Source organism: Lycorma delicatula, chromosome 9 (assembly GCF_047948215.1).
Source record: "Lycorma delicatula isolate Av1 chromosome 9, ASM4794821v1, whole genome shotgun sequence".
NCBI lineage: Eukaryota > Metazoa > Arthropoda > Insecta > Hemiptera > Fulgoridae > Lycorma > Lycorma delicatula.
Window position 1 is genome coordinate 81,702,342 of NC_134463.1, and position 22,066 is coordinate 81,724,407.

Here is a 22,066-nt window from a genome sequence, read left to right on the forward strand (position 1 = left end):
GCCTCTAACCACGGTTCTTGTTGCCGGAGTCAAGAACGGGCAAAATAAATAAATACTTCATGTAGTGTACAGCATAGTATAGTTAAGGGCGTAGCTACAAAAGACGCCAATAGAGCACTCTGTATAAGTGTGAGTTCTTGACGACGGGAACAAGAGCGTCGTTTTGTAACTGCTTACCTTTTTTCTCCGAGGATAAGAACCGTTTACAATTAATTCTGTTAATATCAAACAATCGTACTGAACGTGTTAAATGAAATGCAGCAAAAAATGTGTATATGTAATTTAATAGGCATACAAGGAACTCATGTGGTGTCCACATCAGATTTTTCAATAACAGGAAAAAGCTGCAAAAAGAAGATTATTGAAATAAAAAATGATTTGCTGCCTTGGTAAATTCTGTTTATTGATCTGCATTGTAATTTTTTTATATCATTATTCATTTTTATTATGTTAAGTTTACTTTGATAGGTTTTAGTATAAGTTTTGACTTTTTATGTTATATCATTTTCAGGTTATACTAAGTTTAAGTAATTAGATATACTTTCATATTTACACATTTTTTCATTACACGAATTATTATTTTGAATCTAAAAATAAGTATATTCAAATTAATAATAAAGATATTTTTAGTTGTTTATTTTATTTAAATATTAGTTTTTGAATAGTGTAAATATTAAAAAAAAATGAATATATGCTACTCCTTGTTTAATTGTAAAAAAAGAATTGGACAGTAGATTAATCAGTTGAGCACTTAAGGCATCAGTTCTTGAGTAACAGAAATTTGGCTAATGGAAAAGACCAATTATCCTTTGAATAAAACTTTAAAATGTTGTAGGATTCTTGTTTTCTGAATGAAAATGATAACACTGTATGTACTTCTGTTAAATACATTATAATCACATACACTGATTGTTGGTAGCATGTATGTGAAATCGGCTTTTGTTGACATTTATGTTTCATCTTCTGTTTTACTTTTAACAAGAAATGCTAAAATACAGTTTGGACATAATTAAAAAAAAAAAGAAGCTATTTATAATTTCTAAATAGTTTGTCAGCCTCTGTAATGGTAGTACCTCAGTTATTCGTCTGGAAGCTCTTGGGTTTGAATCCTAATCAGTCAGGGAATTTTTCATATACTACAAAATTTCCATTCTGTATCTTCATAATGAAACTTATATAAATGAAGATTTTACAGTGAAGTTTTGTGAATTAATAAAAAAAAATTCTATGTTAAACATGTGTTAATAATATATTATACAAAATTCTTAATGTTGATTAAATAAAGTATTGTAAATTTCTTATATCCTAAATAAGATGTTTTTAAAAATTCTTCTTTTTATCCTTTCTTTAGAGAAATAAAAAAAAAATCTGATAATTTTTGTTGAAAATTCTATTAATGTGACAGGTTACCCATCCCTGTTTTGTGACAATCATTCAGATCTGCAGAAGAGGGTTGTCAATGAAGTATAGATTAAACTCATAAAAAAGTTTCAAACTGTTGTTTAGTTTAAAAAATCTTGTTTAATAACATAAAGAAAGTATTTTCTCAACTTGACAGGCAAATTCACCCAGTGAAACTCCTCTGAAGGTAGGTCACTTCCATCAGGATACAGTTTTTTAGTTGTCAAGAAGAGATCTTAACTGCATTGACTTCTAAATAAGTTTTACAATATTCTGAGAAGGGAAAGTATTTAAAACTGTTTATACAGTGTTGAGGGACACTACTAAAACTTTTAGATAACAATTTATGAAGTTATATGTTAGGATAATTTAATAATTTCAATTCTTTTCTTTTTTTTTGTAATTTTTCTAAATCTAAAAGTTGTTTATCAGTTTTTAGAGTAGATTAGTTTTAAGTTGTTTTGTTTTTAACTGTAACATCAAATATATATTTTAATATACTTTGTAAGGGTATGTTAGTTTTTTATTGCCACACAGTAGCACTTTCAATGATACTGTCATCATTATTTGAAACTTAAAATTATTTAAAATAGTAGATCATTATATATATATATATATATATATATAAATTAGAATGTCCATAAGCATATATGCATGTATGAATGTACCAAGTACTGCTGGAAATATTTTGATTCCTCAACCCAAGGAATCAAAAGATTGATGATTGATTCCTTGGTAGTTCCTCATAGATAGTTCCTCATTGATAGTTCCTCATTGATTCCTTTGGTAGTTTCTCATACTGAAACTACATACTGAAACTTTGGAAACTCATACCAAAAGATTGATTGATTTTTCAATATTTTGATTGAACTTAAACTTTCCTTAACGTTATGAATTTATCCAAATAATTCTATCATTGGGTGAATTTAAAAAAAAAAGAATGAATTTATTTAGTTAAAGTTTTTAAAAATAGAGTAAACTTTCTTAAGTAACTTTCAATAAGTTTTCGTAAGTAGGCTATCGATGAATTTTTTGCAGCAAGCACTATTGTAGTGTATAACTAATTAATTTTCCTCTGTAAGTAATTTGCTAAAATGTGTTGAATTACACAAAATTATATATTCCCTGTCACTTTTAAACACTTACCCTATCATTTTTGTCATTTTCTGAACCAGTTCTGAAATTGTCTTTTGTGAGTATCTTTAATTGTGCTGCTGTGATTATTTTGGTGACCTAAATCCATTCAAAACATTTCAAACCTCTCATGGTCATTTTAACTTCATATAAGAACCAGAAGTCATATGATGCTAGATCCAATCAAAAATTGTTTGAAGACACAGTGTGATATTTTTATTTGTTAGAAATTGCCATACTAGAAATGTTGTACGACACAAAGCAGTATCATTATGAGGATGAAACTATTTGTATATTTATGTGATCTTTTTCTATTCAAATCATATTTTAAATGCTTTAATAATACCACTTTGAATGTTCAGGGTTTTTTAGCAGTCTTTAGCCTCGACAAAATCATTTTGCTTATTTTTGAATTTAATCAATATCCCAATTCACAACCACTATGCAGTTGCTCAAAATGCTAAATATTGTCACTGGAGTATCACCAAAAATTCAGTTGATGATAACCATATTTTTTTGCCCTCAAAAAAAAAATCGCCAAAAATTAATTTTAACTTTTAATATCTTTCTTTAGCACTGTTTTACAGTTTGAAGCAAAGTTTTAATTTAATATATTGTCTGCAATCTATGAATTATAGCACACTTTAAAACTATTTATCTTCTTATCTTTTATCACTTTATCTTCTTCGAAATGTAGCTCACAACTGACTGATTCCACTAACAAGTTTAAATCTATCGCACAGTTTTCAACACAGTACTTCTCACACTTTAGTATGAGAAACCTTACCTTACTGTTGGATAGTGCTCAATAGTAGCATTCACTGTATTTTCTTTAACATAATTTGTAAAGTGATAGCATACAAAAATATTATATTTATCATTAACAATTCTTTCTGATCATGGTAACCTGAACAGTGATGGTTTAATTCAAATATTCTTTTATATAGTTAGTGTTGTCAATGTTACCAATTTAAATAGCTATCATTTTCAAACTGATTGGTAGTTCATTAATTTATCTTTGTGTGTGTGTGTGTGTGTGTGTATGTATGTGTGAGAAAACAGGTGTATAGAATATACACACACACATGCACACACACACACACACACACACACACACACACACACACACACACACATACACACACACATACATACACATACACACACACACACACACACACACACACACACACACACACACACACAAAACTCTTTTTAAAAGTTTTTTTTTATCATTGTTACCTTCAGTAAATCTAAATTACTTTTAGAGCTTATGACTGCGTTTACTTTTCAATTAATGTTCTATTATCATACTGAAAGTTTGTGTCATCATAACAGTTATGTAATTTTCATCATATCTGGGTTTGGTTGACTGTTTCACTAATGCATATTTTCTTATAATGGTTAGTTTAATTTTATAAATTCCACATGAATTTTTAATTAAATATTTTTCCTCATTTTTTAAATATGAAAATTTATAGTTTAGGTGTCAAAGTGCATGTAGTTTTATTTTTCTATTATGAGATTTTAATAAACTCTACAATTTTTTAAATGTATTTACAGCTTAAAGATTTCCTTTTGTTTGTTTAAACTTCATTTACAGGAAATAATGTTTTACTGTGATAATTGTTTTTATTTTATTTTACACTTGTTTATGATAAATATCATGTGTCATTCATTTGATGTAATCATTCTATACATTCTTTCCAGGATTCTGTTTTATACGTTTTAATTTAATTGTTATACCAAGAAAATTTATATGATTTGAATAATGTATGTTTCTGTCAAATCTCAGAAACATCCATTATGCAGAACATTTATCGACAAATAAACATAAGTTACAAGCTATGAAAATAATTTAAATATATTGATGGTATTTTATCAATGATAAAAAATTAATAACACATTTAGAAAAAAATTATATAACCAACATATAAAGTAAAAATAAAATTAAACTAATGAATTTCTAAAAAAAAAATCCCTTCTAATTGAACCTCTGCATTAATATCTGTTAATGAGGTTCAGTGAACCTTTTCACTGTTCTCGTTAATATGTTAAGGAATAGTTCTTAATTTTCTAACACACTCTTCATAATGTGTATAATAATTTTATGAATGTTTCAAACTTACTATACAGCTGGTTTTAAATACCCTCATCATTTAACTTTGCTTTACCATGTTTTTTTCTTTTTTGTTAATAGTAATGTTTTATATTGTTTGCTTCTTCCCAGTATTTATGGTGGAATATCATGGGACAATTATAAAGCATTTCTTATCTTACTATTTCAGTTGCAACTTTCAATTATTAAAATTTTGGGTTTTCCTGAAATGAATCATGAAATTATGGAATATTTTCTTGGGACAGTTTTTCTAACTAATATGTTTGTAACAACCAATTGTTCTGAATTGAAAATTTTTTAGCTACTATTCCATTCTACAATAATTTTTATTTTTCAATCATTTCAATGAGAACATTGAATTATTTCATCCTGTCTCTAACTACTATCTGTAGAAATATGATGCTCATTTGGATGCTGTGAAGCAGATATGAACTGTCATATTCAAATTTTTGAAGATGATCATTTCCCTCAACCTGATATTTTGCTTACTGAAAACCATGACTAGAAGTATAAATGGGCAAATTAAAAAAAAGAATTATCTGAAATGAAACATTCAGATCAAGAGTTCAGTACATAAATAATCTATAGTTATGAAGTCGAAGGCAATGAATCGGTTGATAAAAGGAGACTACTAAGTCTAGTTTCTTGTAATTATTTCCCTACAGCAAGAAGATCAATAAAACTATTTTCAAAAATATTGTAACTTAAAAGAGAAAAACAAAAAATATCTTTTGGCATGCCGGAAGGCGGAGATAGATTTCACCAGTGCTAAGTAAGGGATAAAAAAAATGTTCACCTTAAATTTAAGAAATACTTCAAATTTACTCTATATGACAATGGTTGCATGTGAAAAAAGTTTCAAATGATTAGCATATAATAAGCCCTATTTTCTTGCAATTCCAGCAACATTTTGGTCATCCCTTGTCATAAGGGTTGGTGATATCAAATATTGTTTCAGACAAAAATTTTAGCTATTGTTTAGATGACTAACGACCACTTTAAACTGATTCAATAATGTGTCTATTAAGGAAAGTATTATTTTTTTTCCTTTCAAACCCTATTTTTCCACCTCCTGGGCCAGTGGTTGGTGATATCATAAAACTTTAGTAAGAAAGGTTTTAGACTCTTATCCAAAAAATAGTAGGAACTTTAAACAAATTCGATATTTTACTTAATAAGAAAGTTATAGTGATATTTTGTTTTTTCAAAAAGGCCTCCCCCCTATTTCCACCCCCCTAGTCTAATTTTGCCCATTAATGAACTTGATCGAGACTTTGGGTCATTATATTTTATGTATCAATTTGAAAGTGATTGTCGCAAAATTACAGCAGTTATCATGTCCACAAGAATGTGAAATATATATATGTTAACTTTTGAACTGATGGTTTTGGGGTCTGGGGGATGTGAAAGGCGAAGAAGACATGTCAAAATTTTCCGAAGTTGAATCATGGTTCCCATTACAAGGTAGCTTTCTTATGAAAAAACACCTAAAAAGCACCTCTTATGATTGCAGCTTGATTAAGCCTGAAAGCTCTTAGTAAAGTGGAAGAAACTCAATAATGAACAAATTTATTTTCTGTCACAGACATAAGTAATGAGGTCCAATTGATTTTATGTTGTAAAAGGACCAGTATAACAAACCATGGTAACTGATTTCTTCCTATGAAGAAGAAAAAAAGAGAAAACAATAATGAAAAGAAGAATCAGGGATTCTTTACTCAGACTAAGAGGTCCATTTAACATTCTGTTCTTTGTAATACAGACAATGGCACCTCCAAAAGCTGTTGTATGACCAGAAGGGTTACCAGACCGGAATAAGAGTTTATAGAAAAATGTAAGGGCACGGACAATGAAAATTATTATGCTTAAACAGTTAAAGAGACGTGTTGGGTACTGGTTCTGCTGACCAGGGAATATAAATACTGCCAAGGACCAGCAGGGAGAGTGAGTAGTTTGGCAAGGCCATGTTCAGCATAGTCGTGATAACAAGCGATAACAGTAGTTTTGCATGCTCGAGTTCAACATGATTATGGTGATGTGGTGATATCAGTAAGTGTGTATGGTAACAACTGAAGAACACGTCACAAGTATTCCAGCGGGTGAATGAAGGAAGTTGTTCAGTGAGTTAATGATAAACAGTAATAAAATGACAGAATTCTTCTCATTCATAAAGTATAGGGAAGTTCTACTGTAAACAATAAAGATACTAATATTTGCAGAAAATGAGCTGTATGAACCTTAGACTGTTCTATTCTTATCTTGTTAATGAAATATTAGTTTCTTTCAGTAATTTTATCATTTTTAGTAAATTGGAATGCATTCTGGTTTTTATAATTTAACTGTCATTAAATAGATTTTGTCTTTTTAATTTGTATATTATTAATATACATTGTTATTATTACTTTTTTTTTTTTTGTTATATGTCTATGGTAATAAATTGTATTTGTAAGAAATTTTTACCTTTGTGAGTCTCTCAGTAGCCTTGTCATACCATGTAGTATTTTCATTTGAAATTCCGTGAAGAAGATATTTATGTCTAATTGCCATAAGGTCTGTACTCATTTGGAAAAATTCATCTAAGTCAAAGTTTATGTCACAGTTGAAGTACAGATCTGGTAATTTGCATGTGTAACCTTGTCCCATGAATCTGATTTCTGAAGTTTTGATTGATTGAATTTCAGTTTTTAAATTTTCTTTCATCATCTTATGAGTATTTTTTTTCTTTATTCACTACTTAGAAACATTATTTTGAATCCAATTTATTATAGTATTCATTTATATAGTATATTGTAGTTTAATTTAGGTGCCATGTTATCTAAGTTTGCTTTTTGTACTTATAATAATATAAATTATCATTTTTTTTATTATTTATAATATTTAACTTGTTTCCTTAAATCATAATGTGATTATTGTATTTGTGCACATTTTATGTCAATTATGTAATTTTTTTTAAATGTTTACATGTTTTATATAATCAAATTTCAAATTTTATATATTTTTTTAGATTGATTCATTTTTATGTTAATGTTATCCTATTGCTGGTATTATGAATATAATTATGTACTCTCTTTTTATCTGCTATGTTGAAAGAATGATTTAATGAACAGTTTTCTTATTAAGTAAGCACAGGCACATGATGATTATGAATTTTGATATAGGTCTAACCAAGGATGCATCTCACTCTTATCCAGTGAGAGCAGTTGTTTTAAATAAATCACTTTCTTAAGTTACTTTTTTGTAACATAATTTTCTTTGTTACACTGTGGTTAAAATGATTAAATATGTAACTGAAAATTAGAGTAAATCATAATTAAGTCTTTGTAATACTATCCTCCTCAATTCAGTGTTTCATTTTTGGTTGACTCATTAAAACTGGCTCATTCTAAGTAACTCCCTAGAGGATTTTCTTCAGCTTTATATCTCTATCAAGTGTTTCTATCTCCATGCCTATCACCAGCATGAATTTGTATCATCTCTGTAATGGAAATTCTGACACTCACCCAATCATTCCATGGTACAGATGTATGTATACAAGAAAAAATATAATTTACTAGTAATTTTATCGTGTTTTTCTATAATGTATTATAGAAAAAAATCATCATTCTTTTAAAGTAATTTTGTTTTTAAGTTATTTCCAGTTGAAACTTTCCAAGACTGATTGATTGGTATTTCTTAGTAAATAATGAAGATGTATGAAACATTAATTTAAAATATTTCATTGGTAAAATAAAGTACATTTTAGTATTTCGGTGTGTAATTTGGTAGCAATTTTTTTTTTTTTTTTATGTTATTCATACATGTGTGTAGGTTCAACTGACTGGACAAAGTAGACAAAATTGTGGTTAGTAGTATATATGTAAGCAAAGAAATTACATGTATTAATCACTGCAACCAGGAAAAATAGAGATAAGCTTTAAAAAATTTGATGCTCATCAACATGTTTGATTTTAATAAACATTACATGTTTGATTTTAGTTTCAAAGACTACTGAGGAATTGAGATTAGAATGGAAAACACTTAATCCAGTAATTATGGCTAATGGTTTACGTATGCCTCAGTTTGAAATAACTGAAATTATCCCTTCAGATTGTCAGGAAACATTCCAGATTGGTAAGTTCTTAAAATTTTTTTCTTTTATAAGGACTTTATTAATAAATGGTGCATTTTTAAGGAGATAAGTAGTGATAAGATTTGTTACTTATGTTTCCATTTTTATTATATTTCTCTGTTTAGTATATAATACAAGTTAATTATAAATGTAAATATTTCTCTTAATTTAGTGATGATTGTCGTTATTTAAAATTCAAATTAACTCATGTCAAAAAGTCTATTCTGTTAAATATGCTTTATAAGTACATGAAAAATTGCATTCAAATTTTCTTTCTTCTTCTCCTACTTCATTTTTTAATTCATTTTTTTTCTGTTTTATCTGTCATCATTCTTTGTCTCATCGTTAATCCTTCTTAATCCAGTTCTTTCATCTGCTCTCAATTATTAATTATCATGCATTCGAACTCTTTCTACCATTTTTTCCCTTTCTACTTATATTCCTCTATCTCTCTGAGGTTCTTTTGTTATTTGAAATTTCATTACCAGATTTTTTAATGTATTAATTTTATTTTACCTTAAAATCAATTTTTTATTTATTGATTGATTTTTTTGTTTTTATTTATCTTTCTTGCGTGTATTTTCCATTTAAATAGTCAGTATTATACAATTTTTATCTATAAAGCTAGTAGTTATATTTAATGTAACCACCAAATTGAAAATAAACTGTAACAGTGAAATTGTAAAATAAAAGTTGTACTATATATAAATATGGATGAAACTTGAACTGTGGGTATAAATTAATGACATATTCAAATTTATACATAATGTACATTATGTTAGATCACATCAGAAATGCATAGATATACTGCTTTCCCATAGATAAAAAAAAATTACCTATCAATTGCCTGGAAGGATTAGGGGAAACTATGGAAAAATTTTGATCAGTGCAGTTTCAGAGCACCTATTCTTTAACTTTCCCAGATATTAAACAGTCATAAAGAACTATTCTCTGCCCAAGTACACATATATAGAAATATTTTTACCTTAATGGAAATAACTTAAGATTTTTTGAAAAATATAATTTAACAGTGTGATTTGCAATCCACTAATTAAAGAAAAAAATAAACATGCCAGATTTTAAGTTGCTTTTTCTTTATGAATCACAACATTGAATATTTTTCAGTTTAGATTTTTTTTTTATCTGATAGAGCCAAATTTTTAATTACTTCTGAAAGATTTAAATCTACAGGATGAATTTAAAGAATTTCTGAAATTTTTTACTTACAGGCATTCATGGATGTACATAAAAATATTGGGATATATTTATTTATATACATATAAATTATTCCTAGTTACATAATCTCTTTTTTTATCTGAAAATCATAAGAAATAATGTTACAGAATTTAAATTTAAATCTATAACAATTTTTTTTTTTATTAATTTCTATTATTATTTTCTAATTTTTATTTAGATTCCCACTTTAATTTCAGCAGAAATCAGAGCAATTCTTATTGAGATATTTATTTATTTTTTATGTGTGAACATCCATGAAAGTGATTATCATCCGATAAACACTAAGAGAAAATGTTGCACTACAGTTAAACAATATGAAACCTTTGTGAAATTTGTCTGCTAACCTTAAAAGCTGCTGTCAAAAAAATCTTGTCAGAGACAAGTCAGCTGATGATTTTCTTTGGTGTTTGCACATGTTTTCTATGTGATTGTCATCAGTTAATAGATGTTGAAGACTATCTGGACATTTATTTTTATTGACTGTTGTTTTGCCTATTTTTAAATAACTCATACATTGTCATGGTCTATACATAATATTTTTGTGATATGTAAAAAGCTTTAGTGAAAGTTTCTACAATTTAATAAACATAAGTCTTTCAGTATCCTTAATATTTTCTTTAAGAAAAGTGCTTCAAACATCAAACACAATAAAATGTAATTTTATAAAATCTTATTCAATCACATAAAACGTAAAACTATGAATGATAGCATCTTGCTGGTAGTGTGATAGTACTTAAATACTACAAAATGCTACAAAATATTAGCTATGTTGAAGGGTGTCTAGGTTGTAGCTGGAACTTCTTTTAGGTTCAGTTTCTTTATGGTCAAATATATATATATTCCTGTACTGTTAAAATTAACTAAAACCTAATATCTTAATGTTTCTTTTAATTATTAATATTATAACAAGACCAGTATAATGGACGTAAGTGATGGATTCCTACCAATTAAGAACAACGTAGTAGAAAATATAATCACGGGAGAAATCCAGAAAGGGGCTAAAAGAAACCCTTTTAGAAAAGAGTCCATTTAACAATCGTCTTTTGCAATACTGCCCACTGACACACCTACACAGATTTTATTCCGTGTTACCAGACCCAGATTAGGAATGCATGGGAATGAACTGGCTCGATCGATCATTCTCATGCTCAACTAGGGTCCTGTTCTGCAGGTAAAAAGGACAGGAGTATAAATATGGGGGAAGACCAATTGACGATCAGTCTAAGCGAGATGTTATGATGTGAGTCTGCGAGAGAGTACTATAATAGAGTCCTGCAAGATGTCAGTCCATAGATCCACATACGCTCAGCATATTGTTGCCTCTCTTCATTGGCCTTCTCTGCTATCATTAATGTGATCATAGTCAAGATACATTCCCATTTGTTGCTGTTGCTGAGCATCATCTCGATTACATTGTTGGCCCCCTCCACACCCTGATCCTAGAGCATTACTCTTAAGTTGCACCATCTAGGGCAAAAAATCACCACATGCTCTGTTGTATCCAGTCCGCCGCAATCATGACAGCGACTTGTATGGCATCTGCCCATCCTGTACAGATAGTCCTGAAAACATTCATGTCCAGACAGGAACTGGGTGAATTCGTAGTCTGTTACCATGCTTTCCCTCCACCCAGTTCCTGACATCGCCTATGAGCCCATAGGTCCACCTTCCTTTGTTAGAATCTCGCCATCTGTTACGCCAAGCCATGTAGAGACCGTCAATTGCTTCCTTTCTGTCCCATCCATTCACTATTGAAGCTCTCATTTGCACTTGTCAGTCTATGGGCGGTACTCCAGCTATAACCGATGCCACCACGGCGCTGATCATACGATACCCTGCGATGATTCATATGTTTAGCCTACGTTGTTGCATAACCAAACGCCTCACGTTCCTGGCCCTCGACAATGCTCCCAGCCATACAAGAACTCCATATAACACCACCGAAGAGTGCACACTGGCCAACAGTTTCGTCTTATCCGTCTGAGGATCACCCTTATTATTACTATTGTTAGTATTATTATTAATTTGTGTTGTTTTACTTATGTTCTTTAACTAAAAAATTTTAATTAACTTTTAAAAACATTTTAAATTGTTAGTCTCTCAATATTCTGCCTCGAACACAAAACAATATTTTTTTTTTATAAGATTGTTCATAAATTTTATTTTTCTGTTATTCTTCTTATGACCTCTTCAACTTAATTAGCAAAACACTTAATCCCTTGTATACTAACTGATCATTTAATTGCTTTCAAGGGCATTGTGTTTGTTACAAGCATAACATTATAATGTAATAAGCATGACAGTTCTTATATATTACCATTTTTCATTTGTGTTACCAAAAAATAAACATTCTTTTTTCTTTGGTGTTCATAGAAATATTTTGAGATGTGTAGTTTACATCATTGCATAGTGTTAGAACTAATGAATTCCTCACCACTCACATGTGCTTATTATAATTAGCATTCATTAAAGTAAGTATTATTTGATGCATTCACTGATTTCTGCAGTTAGTGATTTACATGAACAAAGAGTTTCACTGAATTTTTGTGGTAAGCTAGTAAATTTTGCAAAGCATATAAAATGATTAAGAGTTGCATGAGGACTCTTAGCTACAGAAAATGCTACAAATGATTCAGACATTTTAAAAGTAGTCAAGAATCTACTAAAAAATATTATGCTCATCCAAGAAGGGCATCGATATCAATGGATACTCTCATATTGCCCAAGTGAAAGATTTGCTGGTGCCAACTCAATTTGATATTAAACAGTTCACAAGGTAGCAGAAGAAATTGAGTGTTAGGAGGGTTTGTGTTATAAAATCCTAACTGAAAATCCACGAATGCACGTGATCACCATCAAGTTCATTCCAAAATTCTTGACACAAGCAGAAAGACAATAGTGTAGCTATTTGTCAGGAAATTTTGAATTCTGCAAATGATGATGAAACCTTATCGACAATAGTAATTAGCTATAAGACATGAGTATATGGGTATGATATGGGAACAAAGTGTCGGTCATATGATGCTGACAGTTATTCTTTTTATTCTGAAGATATTATTCACTGTGAATTTCTACAGGGCAGGCAGTCAAGTAAGTCCCAATACTCCCTACAAGCCATCTTAATGAAAATGTGAGGAAGAAGGGGCCTGATTTTTTGGTAGATATATCACGGTTCTTTCGCCTTGAAAATTTATAGGATTACCATATCCAATTTGGTATGGATGTAATTTCAGAACTTTATAGCCTTATGAACACTTACGTAAGATAGTCCAGTCTGGTTAGAAAGTTTTAGAACAAACATTTTTGGAAGAGTTTCATTTATCATCTCCAGACGTAATCAGTTAAAACACTTGGACAGGTGATACCTGCACCAGGTGATACGCTTACGGTCATGCACACTACCTGTATACCGAAAACGATTATATAAAACGACATATAGTGGATTTGCTTGGCACATTAGCATTTGGAAAAGCATTTAAAAAATTTGCTTGACACTTCGCTACCATTTCAATTTGCAATAACTCGCAACAATAAAGATGCGTTGGTAGACTAATAAGTAGACGGTATATATTATTTGTATGTTTATTTCATACTGTATCAAATTAACCTAATTTAAGGAAATAAAAGATCCATTATGAGGATCATGGGTTAGAGATGATGTTTACATCTCAGAAAAAAATAACTGAAAAATAATCCAGTAAAAACATCTACATGTAATATTCAGTACAGTGATAAATCACCCTATAACGATACAACTTGGCAGGTCTTTTATAAAATTAATACAAAAGTCTTATCATAGCAATGATCTTCTGAATAATATTAAAGACATCAATTGTGATATATTTTGGGTCTTTGTATAGTGATACTAATATGTGTTATTGTAGATAGTGTATAGTTTTATGTACATATATTCATGTGTTTAAGTTTCAAGTTTTGCTATACTTGTTCATTTCTGTGCCTAATATAAAATAAGCAGAATGTTTTAGAAAACGAGCAAAATTTTGTGAGTGTACTTGTTCATTTTTCTACAGCATCTGTATCTATTATAGTTATCTTTTGAAAAATGTACAGAAATGGCAATTAGCAGTCTGTACACCAGATGCAGCACTGATTTTTAACTACAACAAGCTAGTTAATTGTATTCTGTGATTATTTTATTTGTTCAGGATCATACATTAAGTTTTACCAGCACATCTAGGAAATCTTCTAGTAGCAATGATATCATGTTTGTTGTTCCATAAGTCGGTGTACACTAACATCTAAAAATTTTTATGCCACCCCTAACATCAGTATCCAAACACAGTAGTATTCATTTTTTAAAGTCTTTATTCTAAATAAGAAACATTTTTTGATTGGATAAGTATTTCAGTAAGCAAGTAGACATATGAAAAAGCATTAGTTGCAGAAAAATATTTGTTCAGACTTATGAATTAGGTGGTTTGCTATTGATGCCTAACTGAATATTAATTATGTACATCCACAAATATGTTCCTCAAATTTTTTGAAAATATGCATTAGAGATATCTTAATTAAAAGCTATTAAATGTTGAAAATATCAAATTCATAAATAAAATTTTCTTGAAAAAAATTAACTTTTGTTTAAGGCCACCTTAAATATGATTGTTTATTGTATACAAAGTACCAGTACTAATAATGCATTGTTTTAAATGCAAAGAGGTCATTAATTTATTGCTTAGTTTTCCATTATGTTCAACTATGAAATACTCAGAGTCTGAATACATGGGCATCAAGTTTATTTTATCGCCCAGGCTTATTTATTATCAATGATTTGATATTTTCAGCATCTACTGAAAGGCTGCAGCTCTCTTTCAGAGGTGTTTTTTTTTGTCTCTCTGAAGGGAAACATTTCCAGTCAGGTTATTTTCTTGAAAAAAAATTAGCATAAATACAATTTTTATAAAAGTTCATTCCCTTAAAGATAAATTTCTCACTCATGACTTGTTACTCTCTTAGTGATTTTTTTTTCAAATAGGTAACAGAACCAAATGTCTTTACCAAAATAACAAAATTTACATTTGTAGGTTAAATTTTTCTAAGTTACATATCAAAATTGATGCTAATGTACTTAGACAAAGAATACATAGAGAATTGTCAAACTACTTCAGCATTTTTCAATGCAGGTGACCTCAGAACATTAATAAATAAAAAATCCATATGGATTTCATTTTTTTGGCTGGTAGCAATAATTTAATTACAACAATAATTTTTATTTTTGTTTATAAAAATTTTGGAGTGTACACTAAGATTATTTATGCCTCTATTTCATTTTAAAAATCTTTTATGTAATAAAATTATTTACTCTGTATACTATTCATTCTGAAATTTAATAAAGAAACAGTTATTTAAAATCTTGTCCATATGGTACGATGCAAATAGCATCGATGATGCCAAGATGATGTGGATGATGATCTAAGATTATTTTCTTGGTTTAATTTGAGTTTTTTTTTTTTAGGTAATTATAGTTGTTTGGTGGCAGAATTTCATTTAAGTCGATCTGTTGGCTTTCATCTTGTTCAAAGTTATTTACCAACTATATTAATTGTTGTAATATCTTGGGTTTCATTCTGGATGGATGTGGATTCTGTACCAGGTCGTACAACACTTGGTGTGACTACACTTTTGGCAGTTTCTTCCCAAAGCTCAGGTATAACTTGGTTAAAAAAAGTATATATATATATATATTTTGTAAATTGGGTTTGCCACTGTTTTGAAGCTTTTACTTATTTATGCTAAAAGCAGAGTCTAGTGGAAGTTGGAAACTTGCAAAAAAACTCAAAATCAATAATTAGGTGAAAAGAAACTAATAAAAAATAATAACTTTATAATAAAAATTCTATATGCATACAAATATATTGTTAAAAATATAAAATCTATCATATTAGACTTGTTCAGGAAGTAACTCACTGAATAAACACCTAAACTGGTAAAAATAAAATATCAAGAAACTTTAACAGTTAGCATATTTCTCTGTTTATTGAATCTGGTTTTTTATTTGCACACCTGAGTAGTAAGGTGCGCTTTTAAAGGATGTAATTCTGTATATGCAGTATGATAAAAGGTGTGTATGTGTAAGCAATTGTGTGCATATGTGTGTTGTAATTATGAAAGTCAGTATTTGCTTTACTTATTTCTTATAAATAGAGTAGTCTAGTAACTGTGGGAATGGCATGGTTACGATAATTATCATGAATTTAAATTATTATCTCCAATTGATGAATAGTAATGAATGATCAGTGAATGATAAGATTTTTCTAATATTAATATTCTGTGTACTAGAATACATTTAGCTTAATCCTGTGATCTGAATTAATTTAAATTCCATTAAAATTTATCAGTTGGTAAACAAATAAAAGAAATAAATCAAAAGGATTAGTAAATAATGTATGTGTAGTCAGGTAAAAGTTAAATAATAGATCTAACATTTTACTAATGTGAAGGAATGTGAATTGATGTGATCTGTTTTATTTTGTTAAGATTTTTCTGTTACGGTAAGGTCTCATAGATGTTTTATAAAAATGTGTGAAAGTTATTAAATTCATTCTTATAATTCAGAAAATTATTAATATTGCTAAATTTTTTAATTAAAATTAGATGAAATTTTGGTTTGGGTTGCCCTTTTATTCAGAAACTGCATATTATTCATTTGCTTTAACATATAATGATTAAATGCTTTTGGAAATTTAAGTTGTATGTTTTCTGAAACTTAATGTTGCTTATCCAACACTTCTCTTTAATTATTTAGTAAAAATAAACGGTTGGTGTTAAGATATTCTCAACATTTGTCAATTTTAATTTCAATTTAACAGTTTGAAGGTTGAAATCTGCACTATGACTGTATCTCTGGGTTATTTGTTTTTTTTTTTTTTTGTTAATTTATTTTTTATTAAATTTCTTTCTGGCTTTTGATAAATGTATTTAGTATGAATTTAATCATTTAAAGTTAGTTTTTTAAATGTGTACTGAAAATTTATAAATTATCATTAGTTAAAAAACAGATATTAAAAACGTTTTTAATATTTTCTCTAGTCCTTACCACACATTAAGTAAAAAACTGGAAAATTTAGTTGGTAATCTTCTAAATGCTAGTTTGTTTTAATTTTTTTGTTTACCATCATAGAACTTGAGCAAGTAATGTAGAACTGCACTAGAAGTACTTGGTGGTGGTTTATTCTCAAATATACATTTTCAGTATGAGCATTCTTTTTAACTACTTATGAAATAGAAGTAACAACATATATAAATATTCATACTACAACACAGCAACATAATATTCTTGCACAACAACCTACACTATTTCTTCTATCACTTTTTCTGTTCCTGAGAGAATAAGAATTATTCTAACCTAACCTGTGATGCTGCTTTCAGTGTCAAGGTTTTGATCACAATAAAATAGGTTGCACCAAAGAGCAAATTTGTGGACATTATAGATGTACAGGACATGAGTCCTGTATATAGTGCATGCATAGAAGCTGAAAAGTGTATTAATTGTAAGAGTTCACATTCAGCTAGATCTTGAAAATGCCCTGTTTATAAGGAGAAACAGTTGGAACTATGTTGATAACATATCTTGGACTACTCCATCATCAGTTGTGGGAGAAAAGTTTGGGTCATATGTGGATCACAACAATCTCCACAACCGATTGGACTGGAAAACAACAGCATCCTCGTAACAACGCCAATGGATGTGGCAAACACATTAGGAAATATGCTTATGGTAGTTTCACTCACATCATCCTATTGTCGTGAGTTTATCAGATGTAAGTTACAGGTAGAAAGTGTGCCATTTGCTATTTGAGATTCGCAAAACAAATTATTCTTTTGATGAGTAAGGTGTGCCTTGAGTAATTCCCATGACACATCCTCTGGAAATGATAATATCAGACTCAGTATGTTAGCTCACCTTCCAGATACTGCATTACAACATCTTTTTTGTATCTATAATGTAATATTTTTTAATCAGCTTTTTCCAGATTCTTGGTCGGAGACATTGTTGATTCCCGTACTGAAACATGATAAAGATAAATCAAGTCCCTCAAGTTATCATCTTATCTCCTTGACCAGTAACCTGTGCAAGGTGATGGAACAGATGGTAAACCATTGTCTAGTGTGGTTTCTTGTGAGAAACACCCTAGTTGCCTTGGAATAATGCAGTTTCCGCCAAGGTAGATCAACTATTGATCACGTAGTTTCTCTCAAATCTGTCATTCAAATGCCTTCCTACTTTTCCAATGCCTACTTTGCTGTATTTTTAGATATGCAAAAGGCGTATGACATGTCTTGGAAGAGAGGAATCCTAAACAAACTGCATGGATGGGGTATACAAGAGAATCTGCTTGCATTTATTAGGGGTTTCCTAATTTCAATTTCGAGTTTAGAAACTGGAATACCACAGTGAAGTGTTCTAAGTGTTATTTGCCATAGCCATAAACAGTATGTCAAACTGCATGCATAACCCTGTTATGTGTTCTTTATTTGCTAAAGGTAAAATGTCTAATAATGCTAGACATGCTGAGATCTATCTAGTATTCATTGGGGAGCTATTGTGTATGCATGTTGTGCTCCTACCAAACTGCGGTCCATTTCCGATTAGACTACGACTGCGTGGCTTATTCATCTGCATGAGCCACTACTCTAAAGATGTTTGATGCAGTCCACCATTCATTTATACATCTGGTGCATTTCGTTCAAGCCCTGTGGTAAGTTTACTAGTGGACAGTGGTGAGCTGTACCTTTGGAACAGACAAAACCAAGTTATTTGCTCCTATGTAGTTTGCATTAAAGCACAACCAAATTATCCTACCTTTGATGCAGTGTTCTCCAACCCACATCTTAATCAATATCAGGAACATCTGAGATCTACTGCTTTGCTAGGCATCAGAGTTCAGTATCTTTTCTTAGCTCTAAATATGCAATTACCTCCAGTACCTCCTGTTACACAACATTATTACTCCCCTTAGCAGCCTTCTCTTGCTTTAGTCTTGATCAGTATAAAAAAAGGATATAAATCCTTTAATATTGTAAATAGCATGAATCTGGATTCTATAATTTGTACAGGTTGCTCTAGACATGATAATTCTGTTGGTTGTGCTTTTATGGTTGGTAGTAGGACATACATTTTCTGCCTTCCCAGTATCCCAAGTGTTTTCATTGTGGAGCTGTTGGTGATTAACAAGGCCTTAAGTATACTTAGCCCAACATTTTATTATTAAATTTTATTATTCATGCAATCTTTTTCATCCATTTCTGCCATTTTGTGTATGCCAGATTGTACTTTTTTTCTTTTAAGTTAGATTTTAACTATTCTATTTAATTGTGGTTTTAATTCGCTTTCAGTGTGTGACATGGGCCCATTTTCCATCTATTCTGTGTTTTTATATTACTTTTGGGTCATTTTTAGTTTAATCTTTTAAATTTAATTTTTTATCATATAAGTTTTTGTGTTCAGGTGCTAATGATGTCACTTTGTTTTTTCCAGGAAAATAAAAAGATTTCCTTCTGAATCAGAAACCAAGAGTCATTTATTATAAAAATAAATTAATAATTACAATCACATATCTTTATGTGATTGATTTTGTAATTATTTGTTTGGTTGTATAAAAAACACATGTTACTTTTGAAACTCAGAAGCTTATCAAAACCTCTGATAGTTTGTAGTAAAAAGATGGTTATTTTCTAAATCATAATACTGGAACTGTATTAACAGGTCTAATTCAGCTCAATGAAATAATTTTATATATTTAATCCCTGGTACAAAGGCACTCAGGCTTCATTCTCATTTGAAAACAATAACTTAAGCATCTTTGAGGCTGAATTTTCTGAGTATTTATGAATAATATTTTACATGTTGTAGTAGAATATTATATTATTATATAAGACAATATGTTGAATAAATTATCTGATAAAACTTTTTGATTTTCTGAATTGTTGAAATACATTATGTTTTTTACTATCTTAGAATTAGAAATTGTAAAATAAAAATCGACATTTACTCTCATGATCAAAAACACATGTAATATATACTGTAAAACCCTACTCTATTGTAACACTATTTAACATAACTGAAACATAATACCTTTTAAATTATGAACATTTTTAAGAAAACTAAAGCATTACATTAATAATAAATATTGTTTAACATATAAAAATTTTAAAACGTGTGTGTTGTAGCATTCTACAATCTGTCAAAATTGTTTTGGTGCATGAATTATTCTATACACTATGTAAGGAGTCAAAGTTTGGTAAGAAAATGCATATGCTTGAAGATTTTTTTATTTAATTTTTACTTATTTATCAGGTACATACAAGTAACTTAGCTATTCTTGTTATAATAAAACTAATTCTGTAGGAGGTATCATTTAGCTCTGCACATACCTGATAAAATTACGAACTTAGATTTACATATACTTAATTAAAACTAAATGCTCACAATCATGTCTCTGTTAATAATCATTTGTTTACATTATTTACAGTTTTTTTACTTATCTTAAATTTACATTTTATCATATATCCACTTTTTTATTCAGTTTTAAGTTATATTTTTTGCATTCAGATTCTTAAGTGTTTCTGGTAGCTCATTATAAAGCTAATAATGAGCTTCCAACATTGAATTTATACCTTTTTACAGACTTTTCAAAGAAAAATACACTGTTACTTTTGGTCATGTGGTGGGAATGGGAAATTAAAATGAATTTTCTTTACATTTGAGGTATGTAGAGTACGAAAATATCATACACTTAATTTAGAATTTCTGAATATTTTTTTTTACTGGCATTTGTATAAAATGTTTTGGCTTGAAAATCTTCAAAACTACTTGACCATTTTCTTTTAAATTTATGTATTTTGTAGTAATATAACTGAAGTTGTGCATGTGAAAATGTGATCAAAATTAATTTAGTCGTTCTTGAGTTGCACTCAATTTAAGGTCGAAAAAATTTAAGCAGGGCCAGTTAGATACATGATTCTTATGATGGTGCAAGTTTGAACATTGATGTTTCTTTTTATAATCTTTTAAGCATTTATCAATAGATAGTAGCACAAGATTGTTAATTTACTAAAATAAAATTATTAATATAAAGATTTGAATAAATCATTTTAAACATTATATTTATTTTATATAAGAAAATATATATTTTTTTAATTATTTCATTAAACTATAGTTATAATATATTAACTAATAATTTTATTATAAACAGAGAACAGATTTTAATATTTAAAAAAAAATTACACCTTTCAGTTTTCTTTTTTTTTTTTTTTGTAAAATTTTAGATTAGAATGCTTGATAACTTTTCAAACAAGAAAAAGTCAGTCTTCTTGTGCAAGAATTTTTTTGCCTACATTTAAGTTTACTTTGGTGAAACCAGTGATTTTTATTATGATTGACTGATTGAATTTTTATATATATTTTGTAACTGTTTGTACTTAATGGGTGAGAACTGATAAAACATAAGTTTGGTGTAGATTGAGTGGTTTCTTTAATGTTTTGTATTTTATTCAATGTTAATTTAATTATTCTATTTTGTAAATGTAAACATTCATATAAATAAAATTGTAAAATGTAAAACTTGTATATATTCATCCATAGGTTCTTTGGGATGACTTAAATGTGTCATTTTACGAAAACAAGAAAATTAACCCCCCCCCCACCCAAACACCAAGAAATTTATAAAATACTAGGTGATCCAGCAATGATTCGCTATTGCTAGATTTGAGTAGATTAAATGAACACAAATGAAAGTTTGATAAAACATTAAAAAACTGAACATTACAGAACATTAAATTTAACCTTTCCTTTTTTTCCCTCTTCCAATCTTCACCCCTTTCCCTTTTTACTTTTCCCTTGCTCCCTTTTTCGTAAAAATATTTCTTTTACGTAACTATTATATATTCTTAATATGAGCTAAATCTGACCATAAATACAATTTTTTGAAATATCTCGACCCCCGCATCACTTAGCAGGTCCAAACTAATTTAGAAATCTTCACGGGCATGCACACAACAACTTATGAAAGTTTCATCGCAATTGGATGAATAGTACAGAAACACATACA

At 29.1% G+C, this 22,066-nt stretch overlaps 1 protein-coding gene across 1 annotated transcript in view; it reads left to right on the top strand.

The window, feature by feature from the left end:
• Positions 1-22,066, top strand: part of LOC142329942 (glycine receptor subunit alpha-2-like) — a gene marked incomplete at its 5' end in the record, with an annotated part of 440,959 nt that overhangs the window by 406,652 nt on the left and 12,241 nt on the right. The window contains 2 exons of the mRNA XM_075374909.1: positions 8,630-8,764; positions 15,472-15,663. Coding sequence (XP_075231024.1) covers positions 8,630-8,764; positions 15,472-15,663 — 327 coding nt within the window. The remainder of the gene's footprint in view (positions 1-8,629; positions 8,765-15,471; positions 15,664-22,066) is intronic.